Consider the following 18,238-nt stretch of genomic DNA (forward strand, 5'->3'; position numbering starts at 1 on the left):
TGGGTCATTAGCTTGTCCTTTTGTATTGCTGAATAGTATCCCATTTTATATCATAATTGTTTATTCACTCATCTATTGATGAGTATTTGTTTCCAGTTTGGGACTATTGAAAATAAAGCTCCAGTGTGTGCTTGTTAAACGAGTCTTCATGTGGACATTTGTTTCCATTTCTCTGAGTGATTACCTAGGACTGGAATTGCTGGGTTATCATATAAGTGTATATTTAATTTTTAAGAAGCTGTTGAACTGTTTATCAAAGTGTCTGTACCATCTCTTCCCATCAGCAGTGTATGAGAGCTCTGGTTGTTCTGCATCTTGGTCAACACTTAGAGCTGGCAGTCTTTTTAATTTTGGCCATTTGAGTGGGTATATGGTTTTTATTTCTGTATTCTAATGATAGTGGATGTTGAACATGTTTTCATGTACTTGTTTGCTGTCCGTATATCTTCTTTTGTGACATTTCTTTCAGATCTTTTGCCCATGTTTCCAATCGGTTATTTATCTTATTGAATTGTAAGAGTTCTTTATATTTTCTGGACATAGGTCCTTTGTCAGGTATATGCAATGCATGTATTTTCTCAATATCTTTGGCTTGCCTTTTCATTTTCTTAATGTCTTTCAAAAAGCATTGAATTTTGATGAAATCCAGTTTATTAATTTTTTATTTTATGGTCCATACTTTTGGTATTCTAAGAATTCTTTGCCTACCTCTAAGTCTCATTATTTTTTTTAATGTTCTTTTCTAGAAGTAGTTTTATGCTTTCTGCTTTTACATATATATGTCCATGATTCATTTCAAATTAATTTCTACGTATGATTTGAGGTAAAGGTCAAGGTTCATTTTTCTCCATGTGGATATCTAATTGTTCAAGCACCATGTGTCGAAAGAACTCTCCTTTCCCCTTAAGTTACCTCGGCACCTCTGTTGAAAGTCATTCGACCCATAAATGTGTGGGTTTGTTTCTCACTATTTTTTTCCACCCTTATGTCAGTACTGCACTCTCGGGTTCCTGTAGCTTGGTACAAAGTCCAGGGGACAGCTTCTGCCTCATCTCGAGGTCTCTGGTGGTCAGGCCCAGAGGCCGGGCCCTCAGGAGAAAGCCTGTGGGGGTTGAATCTTGGCCCTCTGCAGATAGCCCAGGGCATCTGCATTTGCATATTTAAAGTTTCAAAGTTCTCTCTTGGTACCAAGTCAAGTCTGCTCTGAGTCTGTTTAGATGCTGCATTTACTTCACGCTGGAGCTCTGAGCTCTCACACTTTCCTCTCTTCCATCTCCCCCTCTCCAGTGTTGACCCCCATAGCGCTTTGAGGTAGAGAACAAAAATGCCAAAGTGTCCGCCTTTATATGGGGCCCTTATCAGAAAGTTTTCTAAGGAACTGAAAAGAAGAACTACATAATGGAAAACATTTTGCAGCCTCCAGCACGGCCATTTATCTCAATAACCATTTCATTTAAAATGTGGGCCAAACGTATAAATCATATCTTGAAAGAAAGTATGTTGGTGCCACAGAAATTGCCCTGTATTCTTACCACCTAATTTGAAAAATGTGTTGCGAAGCCAGGAAGAAAGCAAGCAGGCCTGGGGCCTGGCCACCCTTCTCCCTCACGTCCCCTTCCTTCATGCCTCGTGTCGTCTCCAAAGTGAATCCCCACTACTCCCCAGTCTGAGTGGAGAATCCACACCCTGTTGTCGGTCGCTGCTGCTGCTGCTGTTTGAGAGCCTCCCTCCTTAGAGATGAGGGGTTGAGAGCCCAAACCCACTGCTACCCGTCCTTGGCCCTCCCCACAGCAGAGCTCAGTCACACCTCCGTCTTTTGGCCGGCCGGCCGTAAACCCTCCTTAGAGCTCTTAGATGTTGGTCCTCATTTAAGGACATGCCTGGAGGGAGGGGGCTAAATATATAGCAGGGCCCTGAGCCCCATTTTCCAGACTAATCACAGGGGGAGGTGATGGGCAGCCTGCACTGTGGGCTGGGAATCCCGGCTGGGGTCTTCCACTTAAATCTCACTGGGGGTCCACGGTTAAATGGCAGCATTCCCCCCACCCCACCCCACCCTTAGCAGGAGTTTTCTTATTTTGCTTCTCAGCACTTCCTGGGAGGGAAAAACACAAGAAACCAACAGGCACTGAGTCCCTGTGCACAGAGCCACACCCTCACCTCCACACTCCCGGGGGAGCGTCAGGATCCCCCCCTGTTTACACAACCTTTTTTTCTGATCATGGAAGTCATAAGTGAGCATTATAAAAAAAATTCTAAAATAAAGAACAAAACTCACACCCATGATTCCACCACTCAGAGGCTATTGTTCTGATTTGCTTTTTACTCCTAGCCCTTTTTTTTCACCAAGCATGTATGTCAATGGGGTCAGACTGAGCATAGAGTTTTTCTCTTTTCAGAGATTTCTGATCATTTTCTCACATCATTAAAACTTGCTTGAAAACATGTTTAACGCCTGCCTAAGTACTCCCTCCGGGGCGTGGCCACGTTCTCTCGCCCAGTCCCCTCCATGGTGTGGGGAGGCCACCAGTTTCTCTTTTCTGGCCCAGGGGGCAACTTGAGCCCCCTGCCCCCCATGGGCTATACCTTCTCCCCCTGCCGTCCATGTCCCTCTGCCTTAGCTTTGAGGCCCAAGGAGCCCCAGAAGGTGGAAACAAGCCTGGGTGGACTGTCACCAGGTGGTGTCACCTGAGGTCTGCATCTCCAGTCTGGTCGCTGCTCGCAGCAGCCTCTTTTCCTCTGCTTCCCTCCTGTGCCTCCTTTAAGATGATGGCCCCCTGGCACCCCCTCCAGGGCATCCTATCCCTGTATCCCATGTCAGCTGAGTTCTTGGTGCCTGGAGCAGTGAAGTGAGGACCAGCCAGGCGCCACCCAGCATTCCTGAGCGCCGGCCTGGCGTGTTGGCCTTTTTCTCTGGATCTAGGTTCTGAGGCATGAGGCTGTCTTCTTCAGATCATCTCCTCTTGTCACTCGGAGCCTTGTCACTTGTCACAGAGCATCTCTGTGGGTGGGAGGAGCAGGGAGGATGGGGGCAGAAGCCCTGAAGGTGGCGTGCAGGCCACCTGTGTGCACGGGGGCTGCAGCCACACAGGGTTGGGGGGGGCACACCCCACTCCTGCCACTGCTGCAGCCACCAGAAAGCATTGCCTTTCGCCTTTCCTCCCTCCCCGTCGGCTGCCCAGGGTACTTGCTGTAAATCATTATTTGCATCCTATCAGCTCCCTTGGCCACCACAGTTTCTTTCTAGTGAAACCTTAACCTTGTTCCTGGAACCGTGAGGCAGCGCACGCAGGGCCCCTGATTTAGCACCGGTGGGGGGCCACCAGGGGGAGTGGGAAAGGCTGGTGAGAAGTTCTCCACCAGAAGCCTCTAGAGCTCCATGCTGCCACACAAGTTCTAGCTATGTCTCCATCCCCCTCCCCTCCACTAGCCTTCCACTGCCTGGTCTCTGGAAGGCTGAGTTTGGGGCTGGGGTTCCCCAAGAAAAGGGGTTGGGCCTTAATTCCTCTCGCAGATCTGGCGTCCAGCAGAGGCCAGGCTAGAGGAGGTTGAGAGTGTTTGGGACACAAGGATGGAGTGGCAGGTGAGGGTCTTTCAAAAGGGAGGCACCAAAGTGGTGGTGCATCAGAGGGGCGTGCAGACCCCTGAGGATGGCACATGGGGAGATTGCTTCATCTCCACTGAAGGAGGGTGAAAGGCAGGTGGATGGAGTGTGAGCAAGGGGCCGTGACAGCCAGCGACAGACAGCAAGGGCTCCTGGAAGTTCCCTGCCGGGCGTGGGTGCCGTCCCCTGGGAGCCCTCACCGTCTGCCCCGGCTTCCTCGCACAGATGCTGTACCCTCTCTCTTCCCTCTTGTCTGTCCCTGACAGCTGCCATCTGCTCACACCAGGCAGCCTAGGCAGTTCCCTTCAGTCACCCTTGTCTGAGGGGCAGAAGAATCTTGAAGCTTTCAGATCACATGGTGCCTCCAGGGAGCTGGGGCATGTGCTCTGTGCTTTTAGATTCTGGACTTATGGTGAAAGGGCAGGGTTATTCCCGTGGTGTGACCGGAGCTCCAGGTGGAAATCTGGGAGTGGGCTCAGAACCTGGGCCCTCACCCAGGGGCCCCTCCTGCTACCCTCCCCAGATGTGACACGAACAGCCCCGGGGCAGACAGGTTAGCCCGAGAGGCGCCATTGGAGAGCCCCACGGCTGCTGCACACACAGCACAGTCACCAGCGAGCACCAATCCCGCCCCCAGGCCTGGGAGTCCAGAAGCAAGAACTGCCCACCACTCTGCACTCCCGGAGCCTGGTGTGTGGCTCGATGCGGGGCGGGGCCCAGGGAGGAGAACAGGGCATCAGTGGTCTGGAGTCAAGGCCTGCCTGGAAAGTTGGCTCTACTGCCCGCCTACCCGGCAGGAGATGCCCACAGCCCTGCCCCATCGTCCTGTGGGCGTGGAGGCCAAAGGCTTGACCTGCCAGGATCCCCAGCAAGCAGGTGGGCTGAGGGACCCCTTCTTTACTGCTTGATTCTTGGGTATCATGTTCACACCCAGAATTCCCCTTTCTTTTTTCCACTGTGGAATCGCACCCAGGGCAGATGGTTCTGAATCACTGTTCATTCAAAAGCCACCTATCGGGCCAGGCTCTGCACCAGGGCTGGGGGCCCACCCTCGGGCAGCTCGCTGTCCTCTGGGGAGTCAGGCAGATGCAGAAACTAAAACACGGTGACGAATGACGGGGGGGTGGGGGGTGGGGAGGAGTCGGCAGGAACCAAACGGGCTGTTTTGTCTGAGGCGCCTGGAGCAGGAGCCAGCCCTGCAGCGCAGAATCGAGGGGAGGGGTCTCCCTTGCCCAGAGCAAGGGAAGAGCTCGAGAGCCGGGGCAGCTGGAATCTGGTGAGCTGGAGGGAGGGTCGTGGGAGGTGAGCTCAGAGAGGTGTGGAGCCCAGTGGCCCGGAAACGAGCACGGATTGCACTCTTCCTGTGTAGACAGCATCAGAGAGTCTGTGGAGACCCGAAAGAGCCCCCAGGGGCCAATGATGCCTGTGGACAGGAGGCCCTGTTCTCCGGTGGGCACCTAGGGTGGAAGAGTGACCCTGGAAGCAGCCCTGCCTTCCTCCTTGGGATCCCAGCCCCGTGTCTCCACCCAGGAGGACAAAGTGGACGCCTGTGGGGATGCCCGGGGTCAGGGAGGGGGTATTGCCTGGAGGCTGGCCTGCAGCCTGCGCTCTGCTCCTCCTGCCAGGCCACCTCCTCCCCTCCCTTCCTTGTCCATGACTCTGACCTAGAATGTTGGGGACCAGGCACAGGCCCACAGTCCACTGTCCAGGGGAGCCCGGCAAGCTCTGCTGTCTCCCTGGGCCTCGGCCATGATTGGGTCCTCTGTCCCAAGCAACCCTGCCTGGCCCGGCCCTCCTGTGGGCATGTGTCTCTCTGGCCGAACCTGTTTGGAGCCTTTTTCTCAGTGCCTCCTGTCCCCTTCCTCCTCTGGTCCCAGTGGTCCCCTGGAAGTGCTCAGTCAGGGCTCCCTGACCACCAGACCCTGGCCCACCATTGTTTCCCATAATTTTAAGGAAAGTACTGACCACCTGGACAGGCAGGAAATGAAGGAACCCCCTCCCCTCCTCTCACCTAATGCCGCACTACCCAGTAAATGTTTCTGAATGAGTGAACATACGAGTGAATGAATGAATGGCTATAGTGTTACCCACTTGGAAACACGATGGGACCTTCATTCTTCCCCCCAAGTGGACGGAGCCCTGGCTGGGAAGTCTGCCGGGGAAGCCCAATCCAGTGTCCTCACCTGGTCCCCAGCATATGCCACCCCCAGACCCCTCTGTTCTCGGTCCTTCCCAGTAGAACAAATCGTACCTGTGAGGATCCCACTGAGGAGGTATGGGGAGCAGGGCTGCTCAGAGGCCCAAGAGAGATCGGGATATTTTAATTTTTATCTTAAAAATAAAGAAATGCTAAAACTAGGTTTCAAAAATGGTGGTAGATTTTAAATGTTTACATTTAACAAATGAACACTTTTAACACACATACACAAATATAACCATGCCATTTACGGGATAATTACAGTGTTTATAAAAGAAAAACCTTAGTTCATGGCAGGCTCCAGGCACAGTGTGGTCCAGAAATGGGACACAGGTTCGAAATTGAAAGACAAATGGCTCCTCTGAGATGCGTCCGTCTCGTTGGGAGAGTGGAAAGTGAAACCTTGAGGCCCTCTGGGGGTGTGTGGTCCAGCGCTCGTGCTCCCTGACCCCGTGTGACGGGCCTCAGCGGTTGGAAGTCTCCCCTTACCCACATGCACAGTGGTGGCCCCAGCCCCGCCAACTACACACCTACACTGGCCTGAGGGCTGCAGCGCGGGGGCTGGGGGAGAGCATGAGGGGCCCGGGTCAGAGACTGCCTAGGCCCCCCAGCCAGCACACGCTACCGCCAGTCCTCTCCTCGGGGGGCCCAAAGGCCGAGCCAAGAGGCAGGAGCTTAGGTTCCGCTTTCTGAACAGTGTTGGAGGACAGAGGTTAGGGACTCTGGGAGCCAGCTGCCCTGGCCTTTACTGCCCTGGGTTAGCTGTGTGTTGGCCGTGGGGCCACTCACTGGGTGCCAGGCTAACAGAATGTCAGCTTCTGCCCTTTACTGTTTTTTGGAAGGAATTATGCTCAACAGTAAGGAAATGGTGAGATAAAGTGGAAGAAGCCTCTGCTCTACCCCTTACTAGCTTGGCCTCCTTGACAGGTTACATAACTTCCTCTGCACTTGAGTTGCCTACTTGGCAAAAGGGGACAGTCACCCCAGCGTCCCCAGGCTCTTGAGAAGACGGAGTGTAGGCAGGTGTTTGGCCAGATAATATTCCACTGTAAGGAGAGACCACATTTTCCATTCATTGCTTGGTGGGCAACTGGGTTGTTTCCACTTTTTCACTGTTATGAATAGTGCCACGAACATTCGTGTACAAGTTTTTATGTGGACATGGGTTTTCGTTTCTCTTGGGTATACACCCAGGAGTGGGATTTCTGGGCCATTTGGCAACCCTATGTTTAGCTGTTCGGCGAACTGCCAGACTGCTTTCCAAAGTGGTTGCACGACTTTACACTTCCAGTAGCAACGTGTGAGGGTTCCAGCTTCTCCAAATCTTCACCAACGCTTGTTACTGACTTTTTGATTAAAGCCATCCTAATGGGTGCAAAGTGTTATCTCCTTGTGGTTTTCATTTGCATTCTCCTGATGCCTAATGATGATCAAGTGTCTTTTATGTGCTTCTCAACCAGTTATCTGTCTGTCTTGAGAAATGTCTATTCAGCTTCTTTGCCCATTGTAAAAAACTGGGTTGTCTTTTTACTATTGAGTTGTCAATGGTCTAGATACAGGTTCCTTATCAGATATGTTTCTCTCACTCTGAGTTGTCTTTCCCTTTTCTTTATAGTGTCCTTTGATGCACAAAAGATTTTTATTTTGATTAAGCCCAATTTATCTATCTTGGTTTTGTTGCTGTGCTTTTGTTTTTTTTAGTTTTTCAAATACACAGAACAGTCTCTTGGTTCTAAAGTGAAAAGGTACGCTCAGAGTAGCCTCACGCCCATTCCACCCACCCCGTAGGTAGCCATTTACTTTAATTTCTGGCGTATCATTCCTGTTTATTTTTGCAAATTTTATGAAGAGTGAGCTTGTTGGGTCAGGAGTTGACACCTCAGCAGTTCTGTTGGATATTGCCACATTCTCATCTGCGGGTCACACCACTTCTGTCCTAGCAGCGTTACAGGAGAGTGCTGCTTCCCACAGCACTTGTATTGGGGTTTTGCCGATCTGAGAGGTGAAAAATGTTCTGCGTAGCTTTTTAAAAAGTGTCAACTTTATTAAAGTACAATTTACATATAATAAAACACACGCATGTAAAGTGTATAGTTTGGTGAGTGTGGCAAGTGATCTTTCTGTCACCATAGGTTAGTCTTGCCCTTTCCAGAATTTCATATGAATGGATTTATGTAGACTTGTGTCAGACTCCCATGACTCAGCATAGAGATTCTGAGATGTATACACATTGCTGTGTGCCTTGGTGGCTGGTTCCTTTGATGGGGAGCAGTGTCCGCTGGATGGATGTCACTGTTTGCCTGTTGATGGACATTCGGATTGAGCCTAGTCCGTGCCCATTAGGACTAAAGCTGCCATGAGCATTCTTGCAGTCTTTTTGCAGACCCGTGTTTGCATTCCCTGGGGTAAGTGGGAATGGAGTCACTGGGGCGCACGTGATGTTAAGTCGCCAGGCTTTCTCCTCACGGACTGTGCCGTTTCCATTCCCACGAGCAGCAGCCGGTGAGTCCCTGCTGCTCCACATTCTCGCAGACCTTTGGTGTTGCCAGCCACAATTTTTCATTTTGGCCATTCTAGAAGGTAAGGTATGCTGTCTCTTTGTGGTTTTTTTTTTAATTTAAAATTTTTATTGCAGTATAGTTGATTTACAATGTTGTGTTAGTTTCAGGTATACAGCAAAGTGAATCAGCTATACATATATCCAATCCTTTTTAGATTCTTTTCCCATATAGGTCATTACAGGGTATTGAGTAGAGTTCCCTGTGTTATACAGTAGGTCCTTATTAGTTACCTGTTTTATATATAGTAGTGTGTATATGTCAATCCCAGTCTCCCAATTTATCCCTCCCCCCCATCCTCTGGTAACCATAAGTTTGTTTTCTACATCCGTGACTCTACATCTGTTTTGTACATAAGTTTATTTGTACCCTTTTTTTTCAGATTCCACATATAAGTGATATATTTATTTTTCTCTGTCTGATGGATTTCACTCAGTATGACAATCTCTAGGTCCATCCATGTTGCTGCAGATGGCATTATTTTGTTCTTTTTTATGGCTAATATTCCATTGTATATATGTACAACATCTTTATCCACTCGTCTGCTGATGGACATGTTGGTTGCTTCCATGTCTTGGCTCCTGTAAACAGTGCTGCAATGAACATTGGGGTGCATGTATCTTTTCGAATTATGCTTTTCTACGGATCTATGCCCAGGAGTGAGATTGCTGGATCATATGGTACTTCTATATTTAGTTTTTTAAGGAATCTCTGTACTCTTCTCCATAGTGGTGTACCAGTTTACATTCCTACCAACAGTGTAGGAGGGTTCCCTTTTCTCCATGCCCTCTCCAGCATTTACTGTTTGTAGATTTTTTAAAACTTATTTATTTTATTTATTTATTGCTGAGTTGGGTCTTCGTTGCTGTGTGCGGGCTTTCTCTAGTTGCGGCGAGCGGGGGCTACTATTCCTTGCAGTGTGTGGGTTTCTCATTGCGGTGGCTTCTCTTGTTGCGGAGCACGGGCTCTAAGCTTGTGGGCTTCAGTAGTTGTGGCGCGCAGGCTCTAGAGCGCAGGCTCTGCGCAGGCTAAGTAGTTGTGGCGCATGGGCTTAGTTGCTCCGTGGCATGTGTGATCTTCCCGGGGAGGGCCTGAACCCGTGTCCCCTGCATTGGCAGGCAGATTCTTAACCACCGCGCCACCAGGGAAGCCCTGCTTGTAGATTTTTTGATGATGGCCATTCTGACCAGTGTGAGGTGGGATGTCATTGTAGTTTTGATTTGCATTTCTATAATAGTGATATTGAGCATCTTTTCACGTGCTCTTTGGCCATCTCTTTGTGGTTTGGATTTGCATTTCCCTAAAGACTAAGGATGCTGAGCATCTTTTCAGGTTCTTATTAGCATTGTATTTCCTCTTCTGTGAAATATGTGTCCAAACCTTTTGCTCACTTTTAAAAACTCAGGTTATTTGTCTCTTTATCATTGAGCCGGAAGAGTTCTTTGTATATTCTGGATCTGAGTCCTCTTTATGTACAGTGTGGCTCTGTCGTTTGCCTTTTCATTTTCATAGTGGTGTCTTTCAGAGACCAGAAATTTTGAATTTTGTGTCCTAAGAAATTTTAGCATTTCTTTTCTTTTAAGTAAGGTTGAACACCTTTTCTTATGTATAAAAGCTATTTGCTTATCTTTTTCTGTAAACTGCCCATGTCTTTGGCCTGTTTGGTTTTTTTTTTTTAATCAGTTTATTGGTCTTTTTCTTCTTGATTTTAAGAGCTATTTATATGTTAGGGGGATGAGCCCTTCATGGTGTGTGGTGATATTTTCACCCAGTGTGTCATTTGTCTTTTCAACGTTGCTTACGGTGTTTTTTCCATGCAAAATTCCTCACGTGTGTCTTTACATCATCCACTGTATCTGTTTTTATTGTTTATAGATTTTGGATCATCGGCTCCCCACTCCCAAGTTATAAAGAAATTCACCCACGTTTGCATCCAGTATTTGAATGGTTTCATTTTTTTACACGTACATCTCTGCTCCATTTGGCCTTGATTCTGATATACAGTGAGGCATGGAATCAATTTTATCTTTTTGCAAATGACTCTCCAGTTGTCCCTATGTCGTTTATTTAAAAGCTCATATTTTTCTAATGATTTGAGATCGCATTCCTCAGACCTTTATTATTAAGATACTAAATTTCCATGTGTATTTGGACATTCTGTTCTGTTTCTCGACTCATTTGGTTCCACTGGCCCATTTGTCTGTGCTCCTGCTGACACAACCCTGTAAATTACAGGCTTTATGACTTGCTTAAACACAGAGTAGGGGAACTGCCTCACTGCTCTTTTCATACTCAAAGGTTTTCTTAGATAAGTCTTGCTTATTTCCTTTTCCACATAAACTTTAAAACCAGCTTGTCTAGCTCCAGGAAAGATACTTGATTTTTTAAAAACTGAGATCGTGTTAAATTTATATGTTTACTTGGGAAAGCTGACATCTTTATTGATGTTGAATTGTCCCATGCAAAAAACACAGGGTGTATCCCCATTTATCGCAGTTTACTTTCCATACAGTGTTTGTGAGGACTGTTACAGGACTGTTTTGAAGGATTTTCTCCCTAAAGATGTTGTGCATTTCATGTTAGGTTTACTCCCTAGTAATTTTATCTTTTTCATTGCTCTTACATTGGGTTCTTCTCTTTCATTATGTTTTCTAACTGGATGTTGTTTGTATACAGGAAGGCTATAATTTTGTGTCATTAATTTCATATCTTGCTATCTTATGAATACTCGTTATTATCTGTATTCATCTCAGCATTTATTTTCTTGGGTTTTCTAGGTATACTTGCATATCATCTGTAAAAAAGATCATTTCTCTCTTCCTCAGGGTACGGACGTTTCGAAAGCTTCGCGTTACATACTGCCAAATCTCTTCTTTTAAAAAAATACGGTACCAATTTATACTCCTCCTGGAAGTGTTTCACCATGCCCTTGCCAGCACTGAGTGCTAATATTTTTAAAATCTTTGCCAGTTTATTACAACCTTTATTCATTAAGAGGACATGGCCCCGTCTTCCCCAGGTGGTGGGCAGAAGGCTGAGGACCTAGCAGGGAACAGACTAACCTGGGAGTCCACAGTCTACCAGGAGCTGAGGCTTACGTTTCTCCCCTGCCCCCAACTTTATTGAGGAATGGCTAACAAATTAAAACTATATATTTAGGTTGTACATGTGATTTTTTTAAAGGTATACTATGTGATCATTTAATATGTGTATACTTTTGAAATGATGTCCACAGTCAAGTTAATTAACACATCCTTCAGCTCACAGCCCTTTTTTTATTTGTGGTAAGAACGCTTAAGATCTACCCTCTTAGCAAATTTTAAAAGTATACAGTACTATAAACTGTAGTCGGTAGGCTATACACTAGATCCTCAGGATTTATGCTTCTTATAACTGAAAGCTTGTACCCGGTGACCATTTCCCCATCCCCTCCAGGGCCTGGCAACTACTCTCTGGTTCTATGAGTTTGGCTTTTTTAGATTCTACACGTTAAGTGATATCATACAGTATTTGTCGAGGCTGAAGTTTCTGGAGGTTTACACTTAAGACTGCTGCTGCCCTCCTGAGCCCAGCCAACGGCAAAAAGACTGGCTGCCCTAGCAGAGAAACCCCATCTCCGGCCCAGAGAACACATTCTGGAAAATCCCCGAGCAGTTCTGTAAAATCCATTGCCTCCCCCCACCCCCCTTTTGCAGAGTCCCATCATAATCAGCCCTTTGGGTGCCTTACTTGGTCCCCTACGCAGCCTGGGCAGTGCCAGGAACAAGGGGAAGAGCCAGGATCCCTCCCTGCTGCCCATGCTCAAGCCAGCTCTCTCCCCGCCCTGCCGTGTGCAGAGGTAGGGCCGGGTGCTGAGGATTCCTCCCCAGAGCTGAGAGCCAATAAGATGGATGACAGAATGGATTGAGGCTCCTGCTTTCCCATTAAAGCCCTTCCCAGGGCCTGGCCCCCCAGGGTCCTGTGAAGAGCCCTGGCTACCCACTTGCAGGAGGGCGTTGCTCACTGACACGGACTCTGCCCGGCCCTGGCTGGCGGCCCACCTCCCCGGAGGCTGGGCGGGAGGACAGAGGGGGCCGTGGCCCACCGGGCTCACCCCCCTCGTCTTGGCCTGACCCCCTCCTCCAAGCAGCCTGCCCCAGCCCTGAAGCCCAGGCAGCCTTTTTACTCACATAACCCTTTCCCTCTCACCTGTGTTCCCAGCTCTGTACCTTACTTGCTGTGTGATCCTGGGCTAGGTGACTCCCCTTCTCTGAGCCTGTTTGCATCTACACCTCCTCACAGGCTGTTGTGAGGAGTGAAGGAGGGAGCATCTGCGCCAGGTCGGCAGAGCCCGCGTGTGTTTACTGAATGAGAGTGAAAGAATAAATGAATTGTGTCAGAGAGCCCTCTGGTGCCCCTTCCCCCACTCGGATGGTTAGAACTGGAGGTGCGTCAGATGCAGCCTTAGTCGGAAAGGCAACAGCTCCTCCACCACCAGCCCCCATCCCACACGAGGGGGCAGGCCCAGGGGTCTGTGTCAAGCCTTGCTGAGGATGATCTGGGTGGGGAGCCTGGCCCAGAAAAGGGCAGGGCCACCAGGCCACCGTCAGGCTGCTGGGCCCCAGCCCCAGTCTCTCCGCACCATCCCCGCTGCTTCGGGCGTCTGGACCTTGGTGGTCTCATCCCAGTGTCCTTGGACAGCAGGGTGCATGTAAAAGTGAGGGTGTGTGTGAGAGGCACACCCACCACCAGCCCTCGGCCCCAGGCAGCTGGTCCTCAGGAGAGAGGAAATTTCCTTCTCTGTATTTATTTTCCACATCCCCAACACTGAAAGCCAAGCTGGTGTTGATATTTACCTTGGCTGGGACTCCCCATCTCTCCGGGCCAGCCTCGCGTAAACACGATGTTCCTTTCCTCGGCTCTGCCAGCATTGAGGTGGCCTTTTGCAACCAATTCTAGGAATTTTGAAAGTCTGTAGGCGTAAGTTCAGGGCCCAGGCGCACAGGGTGCGAGGAGCGCCTGGGGGCTCCATGCTGGCCTTGGGCCTTCTCCCGGGGGTTCACGCTGGGGGTGCAGAGACAAAGCTGGGCCTGTGGGGGCCAGCGGGCAGGACCCCCCCTCATTCCTCTCGTTCCTCGGGGCCCGTGGTGGCCAGAGGGCTTACTCTGGAGGGCAGCAGTGGTCAGCGCCACAGAAATGGGAGTGAGTGGGGGGCTGGGCGGGGCAGGGACGCTGCGGCAGTGGGAGGGTCCGCACGGCCCGGTCCAAATCCCCGCTCCCCCAGCTCGGCCACCGGGGGCTCATTCACCAGGGAGGCCTTGGGCAAGTGACCGCAGGGCTCTGAGACGTGGTTTCGTTATACAGGAAACGGGGTGTCAGTCCCTTGGTGACAAGGGGTTGTGAGGCACTGCAGGTGGCGGCCGTGTTCCTTTTGCTGTCGCCACAGCTGCACGGCTTTGAGGCAGCATCACAGGTGGTGCCGGGTGAACGAACGCTCTGAACATCTCCCGTTCTCCACGCAGATCTGGGACATGAGCGACGACGAGACCGTCTGACACGCCCCCCACCCTGGCTGCCGGCCCGCTGAGGGGCTCTCAGTCTCCGGAGCAGGACGCTGCCCCCAGGACCGGTGATTGTGGTGATTCTCCAACCTTTGTGGTCCCCTCATCTCCATACCTTAAGGACTGGGGCCCTCCCTCTGCTGCCCGGGAGCTTCTCCGTTTCTTATGATTCATGGTCCCACCAGTTCTCAGCTAAATAATAACCTTGGCTTCGGCCTTGCCAGTGATCTGGGACTTGGTTCCCTCCACGAGCAGTTCTTTCTTCTTCTTGTCACACGTGTTTGGTAGTCAGGCTCCCGGGATTCTCCTGGCCGTGACCCCCATGGGGTGGAATGAGGAGAGGGAGGAGTTGGCCCAATGCAGAGCAGGCAGGGAAGTGAGAAGTCAGCTCCTTGCCGCAGCCATCGCGGGGGCAGTGCCACAAAGCCCGCAGAGGGGCCCCGGGCACGTGTGAGCGCTGGGGTTCTCGTCAGCTTGGCCTGCAGGCGGGGGAGGCAGGAGAGCTGAGGCACGTGCGGGACAGAAGGGACCGCACTTGTCCCTGTGAACCCAGACCCCTGCTGAGGACGGAGTCTGCTGCCCAGACAGCTCCCCCCACCTGCGGGCCTGTCCTCAGCTGCGGGCTCGGGAGGACACAAGTGTCTGCTGCTTTGTGCTGGTGGCAGGGCCCAGGGACAGATCCTCGAAGCTGCCTGTGTGGGGCCCCTCCTGCCTCTGTACAGGACACCCGAGGCCCAGAGAAGGCTTCAGACCCCACGTGAGAGCCTGCTCTCCTGCCACAAGCAGGGGCAGCTGCGCCTTCCGTCCCAGGCTCCTCCCTGGTGGTGGCCTGGACGGCCCGACTCTGTGTGGGCTGGAGTCCGTGGTGTGTCTGCCTCAGCCTGTGGCCAGGTGTCCATCAGGGGTGGCGGGAGGGCTCTGCCGTGGGCCCCTTGGGCTGATTTTCCTCCTCCTCCTCCTGGGTGAGCACGTCCGTGCCAGCCTCAGAGCTGGGCATGGAACCCAGGAGAGGAGCCCTTTCCACTTTTATTTCTGTGGTGTCATCTTTTGTCTTGGGCCTGGAACCAAAGTCAGAATTGAGTCTGAGTCGTACAAGAGTTGGATTTCTGTAAGTAAGTTAGTTAGGTAAACGACGTTTCTCCTAGAGAGTTAAAATTACAGCTTTCCAGCCTGTGCGGGGCTTAAATTGGAGGCCACTGTACAGCAGGGCAGGGCTGCTGAGCCTTGCCCCAGCCTCTCTGGGGCTTCAAGCAAAGGTCCCACCCAGCCTGGCTCTGTCACTGCAGGACCCAAGGATCACACATACAGTCTGTGGTTTAAGAGCACTTTATTATTGTTCTTAAGGCTACTTTTAAGTACAAAAAAAAGATGGCCTGCCAAACCTTTTTTTTTCTTCTTCTTCCAGGAAAAACAGGCCACAGAGAATGGTATATTACAGATTTACAAACATGGAGAGAATGGTCAGAACACACTGCAGATGGCCTGGCTCTGTGAAGAACCTCTCTGTGCTCCCCGAGGCCTGGGAGTGTCCCTTCCTGGTGACCGTTTGGTTTCCTGCCCGAGGCCCCTCCCAGGTGCTGCCTATCCCAGATAGGTCAGCGCACCAGGGACCTGGCCCTCAGTGCCACCGTCCCTCGCAAAGCGATGGCCTCGCTGGTGGACGCGGGTGTGCGAGGAGCCCGTTCTGCACAGAGCCGCCGGCAGTGGGGTTGTTTTCCTGGGGCGACGCTCAGTAGCCTGTAGCGATAACAAACTAGTGGGTATTAAGGCAGATGCAGTGTTCTCATAGAATAACTGTGTTCCTGCACTTTTACAGACAAATCTACGACAAAAAAAAGATCAACTTTTTTTTCCAAACAACAAAAAAATATGAATGATTACAATAGGAAAGGGAAAAATTAAATAGCTACATATCATTAACAAATTAATTGTTCTTCAAAAAATACCTACAAATTTCTCTGTACATTCTTTACGCACAGCGTAATGATGGTCTTAAAGTTACCTATATAAAAAAAGTGTTCTCAACGATTTTTCCTACAGAAAATATAGGGGCCTGAATGCAGAAGCCTGGAAGCCCAGTTAAGTGGGAGGGAAACGTGTGCGGGGGCGGGGGGGGCAAAAGGGGAGGCTTTCCTCCGCCTTTTCAAATACCTACAGCCACCCTGTGGCCACAAGAGCCCATCCTCCTGCCTGTTCACCAATGCCAACCAGCGAACCTGTACTTTTCTCACACTGACAACCAGCCTCGAGAGCTCCGGTGAGTCCACGGTGCCTCGCGGGTGAGGTGGTCATGCCCGAGTCACCTGGCCAGGTGACTGCTCAGGCCCTGTGGTGGGCAAGGCTGGAGGGTAGTAGCACAGGGGAGGGGCAGGGGCACAGAAACGTTTACCAGAAAGAAGAGCAGCTGTCGAACATCCACAGCTGGGTCTGTCATGCTTTCTTCTTCACCTAATTTCTAGTTAGTAGCTATTACTATAGCAAACGATAATAAATGCAGTAATAACTGTATAAAGTCAGAGGAATGTATACTGCCTTGGCCCCAGCGTACGAGGAAGCATACAAAACACCATCTCACAGATTGTCAGCAATCTGCTGTTCAGCCACGAGTTCAAAGGGAGCAGTTTCTGCGTCGAGGGAAGTCGGAAGACACGAGTCCCAACTGCCCTGGGAGCGAGTTAAGAAGCAGACAGGGATGCAAAAAAAAATAACTGATACTGTCAGCCTGCAGCCACAACTCCAGCGTCCCACTCTGCAGCTGACCAGCCGCTCGCCCGCCTGCGTCCAGGGCCTGCCAGGGACCGACTGGCCCCACGCTACTTGGGAGTAACGTGAATATCAAACACAAATCTTAGAGTACAACTGTACCAGCAGTAAGTATATCTAGGACTGTAACTGACAAAAATAAACGAATTCTGAAAAGAAGCTAGTAAGTATTTAAGCTTTCTGTTTACTGTCTATACAATTAATAGAAACCAGCTATTTTTATCCATTAAAACATGCATCACGTTTAAAGCACTACAGAATCCTCCAACTTCAGCTCTAGTCTAACAAACTGCAGTGTTTAGAAAAGGTAAAATGCCCGTGATTGGTAGAGTCTGCAGTCCAGTTGCAAGCACCTGAAAATCTAGACAGAGAAAGACCTATAAACCTGCATGAGACTTCCCCTTCCAAAGCAGTTTTGTCTAAATTAATACAACAACAGAAAAACACACCCATGGTCAGAAATGTCATCCTTAAACCCTCCGTTTTTCAGCAGTTTGCCCTCAGAGTACTATCATCTCGCACAAAGTTGTCAGGCAGGCAACTTGAGTCCTCCTCCCATAGTGCAAATCAGACACGACAGTTCTGTTCTCTTCAAGTAGACGCACACACACAAGCGCACACACACACGTGGGCTGGAAGCTAAGCCGCACACGCCCCGGTCTCGAGAAGCAAATGAAAAAGCACAAAGCGTCTGGGTCACCAGTGGCCTGGCCTGTGACTAAGAAAGCGCAAGCCGTGGAGTCCAGGCCCTGTCGGGCAGCTGACCTGCATTGAGGCTTCTTTGGTAACCAAGGCAGGGACTGGGGGGCGACAGCGGACAGAGGTTCCACACGCAGGTGCTGCTATCACGTCTGAGGGCCCCGGGTACGGATACCAAGCAAGTACAAGAACAAAAATCCCGACGACGTGGTTTTTGCGAATAAACCATCCCTCCCTCCCCCCACCCCCACGATTTTTTTTTTCATTTTTCCATTTTTTAAGCACTGACTGTTCGAAGCTCAGGCAAACCATGCAGATGGACGTGGCGTTGGAGGGCGGTGCTCCCTTCAGGAGGCCACAGACGGGGAGTGGCTGTGGCTGACCATGTGGGCAGAGGGGCTGGCGGGCTGGCCCCTGCGAGAGGCTGACTCGGGGCTGCTCGACGCGCCGTCCTTGGCCGCCTTGATCTGGAGCCACGTGTCGCCCAGGGCTTTGGCGAAGTGGTCGTCCACGGAGCCCGTGATGGACACGGAGTTGGGCGCCGGTTCGGGCTCCTTGTAGTTCTTGCCCAGGCTCCTGCGGAAATGCTCCTCCACCACGGGGTCGCAGGTGGTGGCGGCTGCGGGGGGGGGGGGGGGGGAGGACAGCGGTCAGGGCTGGGACCCGGGGACACCGGGGGCGGGGGGTGGCCCGCACAGGTCACCTCTCTGAGCCTGCCACGGGGCGGCGCGCCTGCTGCGCCGGGCCGTGGACGCGTTCAGACCCCCCCCATGCGGCAGCCGGCGGGCCCCGCTAGAGGTGGGGCCTGGTGGGCGGGGCCGACGTGCTGCTCCCCCGAACCCCCCCCCCCCGCCAAGCACAAGGCCACTGCACCGGG

At 51.0% G+C, this 18,238-nt stretch overlaps 2 protein-coding genes across 18 annotated transcripts in view; one reads left to right on the top strand and one right to left on the bottom strand.

Annotated features, from left to right (window-relative positions):
• Positions 1-13,977, top strand: part of ATG7 (autophagy related 7) — a 236,566-nt gene extending 222,589 nt beyond the window's left edge. For all 5 annotated transcript variants that reach the window (XM_022562826.2, XM_022562827.3, XM_089919728.1 and 2 more), the window contains one exon: positions 13,861-13,977. In XM_022562826.2, coding sequence (XP_022418534.1) covers positions 13,861-13,893 — 33 coding nt within the window. In that variant the 3' untranslated portion in view covers positions 13,894-13,977. The remainder of the gene's footprint in view (positions 1-13,860) is intronic.
• Positions 5,941-18,238, bottom strand: part of VGLL4 (vestigial like family member 4) — a 165,657-nt gene continuing 153,359 nt past the window's right edge. For 9 of the 13 annotated variants that reach the window (XM_089919724.1, XM_089919723.1, XM_089919721.1 and 6 more), the window contains one exon: positions 5,941-17,980. In XM_089919724.1, the coding sequence (XP_089775850.1) occupies positions 17,359-17,980 (622 nt within the window). In that variant the 3' untranslated portion in view covers positions 5,941-17,358. The remainder of the gene's footprint in view (positions 17,981-18,238) is intronic. The other 4 variants (XM_089919718.1, XM_089919719.1, XM_022562839.3 and 1 more) reach the window with 1 other exon arrangement.

Source organism: Delphinapterus leucas, chromosome 10 (genome assembly GCF_059928025.1).
Source record: "Delphinapterus leucas isolate spDelLeu-1000000601 "Yukka" chromosome 10, BTC_Dleu_Yukka2, whole genome shotgun sequence".
In the NCBI taxonomy this organism is placed as follows: domain Eukaryota; kingdom Metazoa; phylum Chordata; class Mammalia; order Artiodactyla; family Monodontidae; genus Delphinapterus; species Delphinapterus leucas.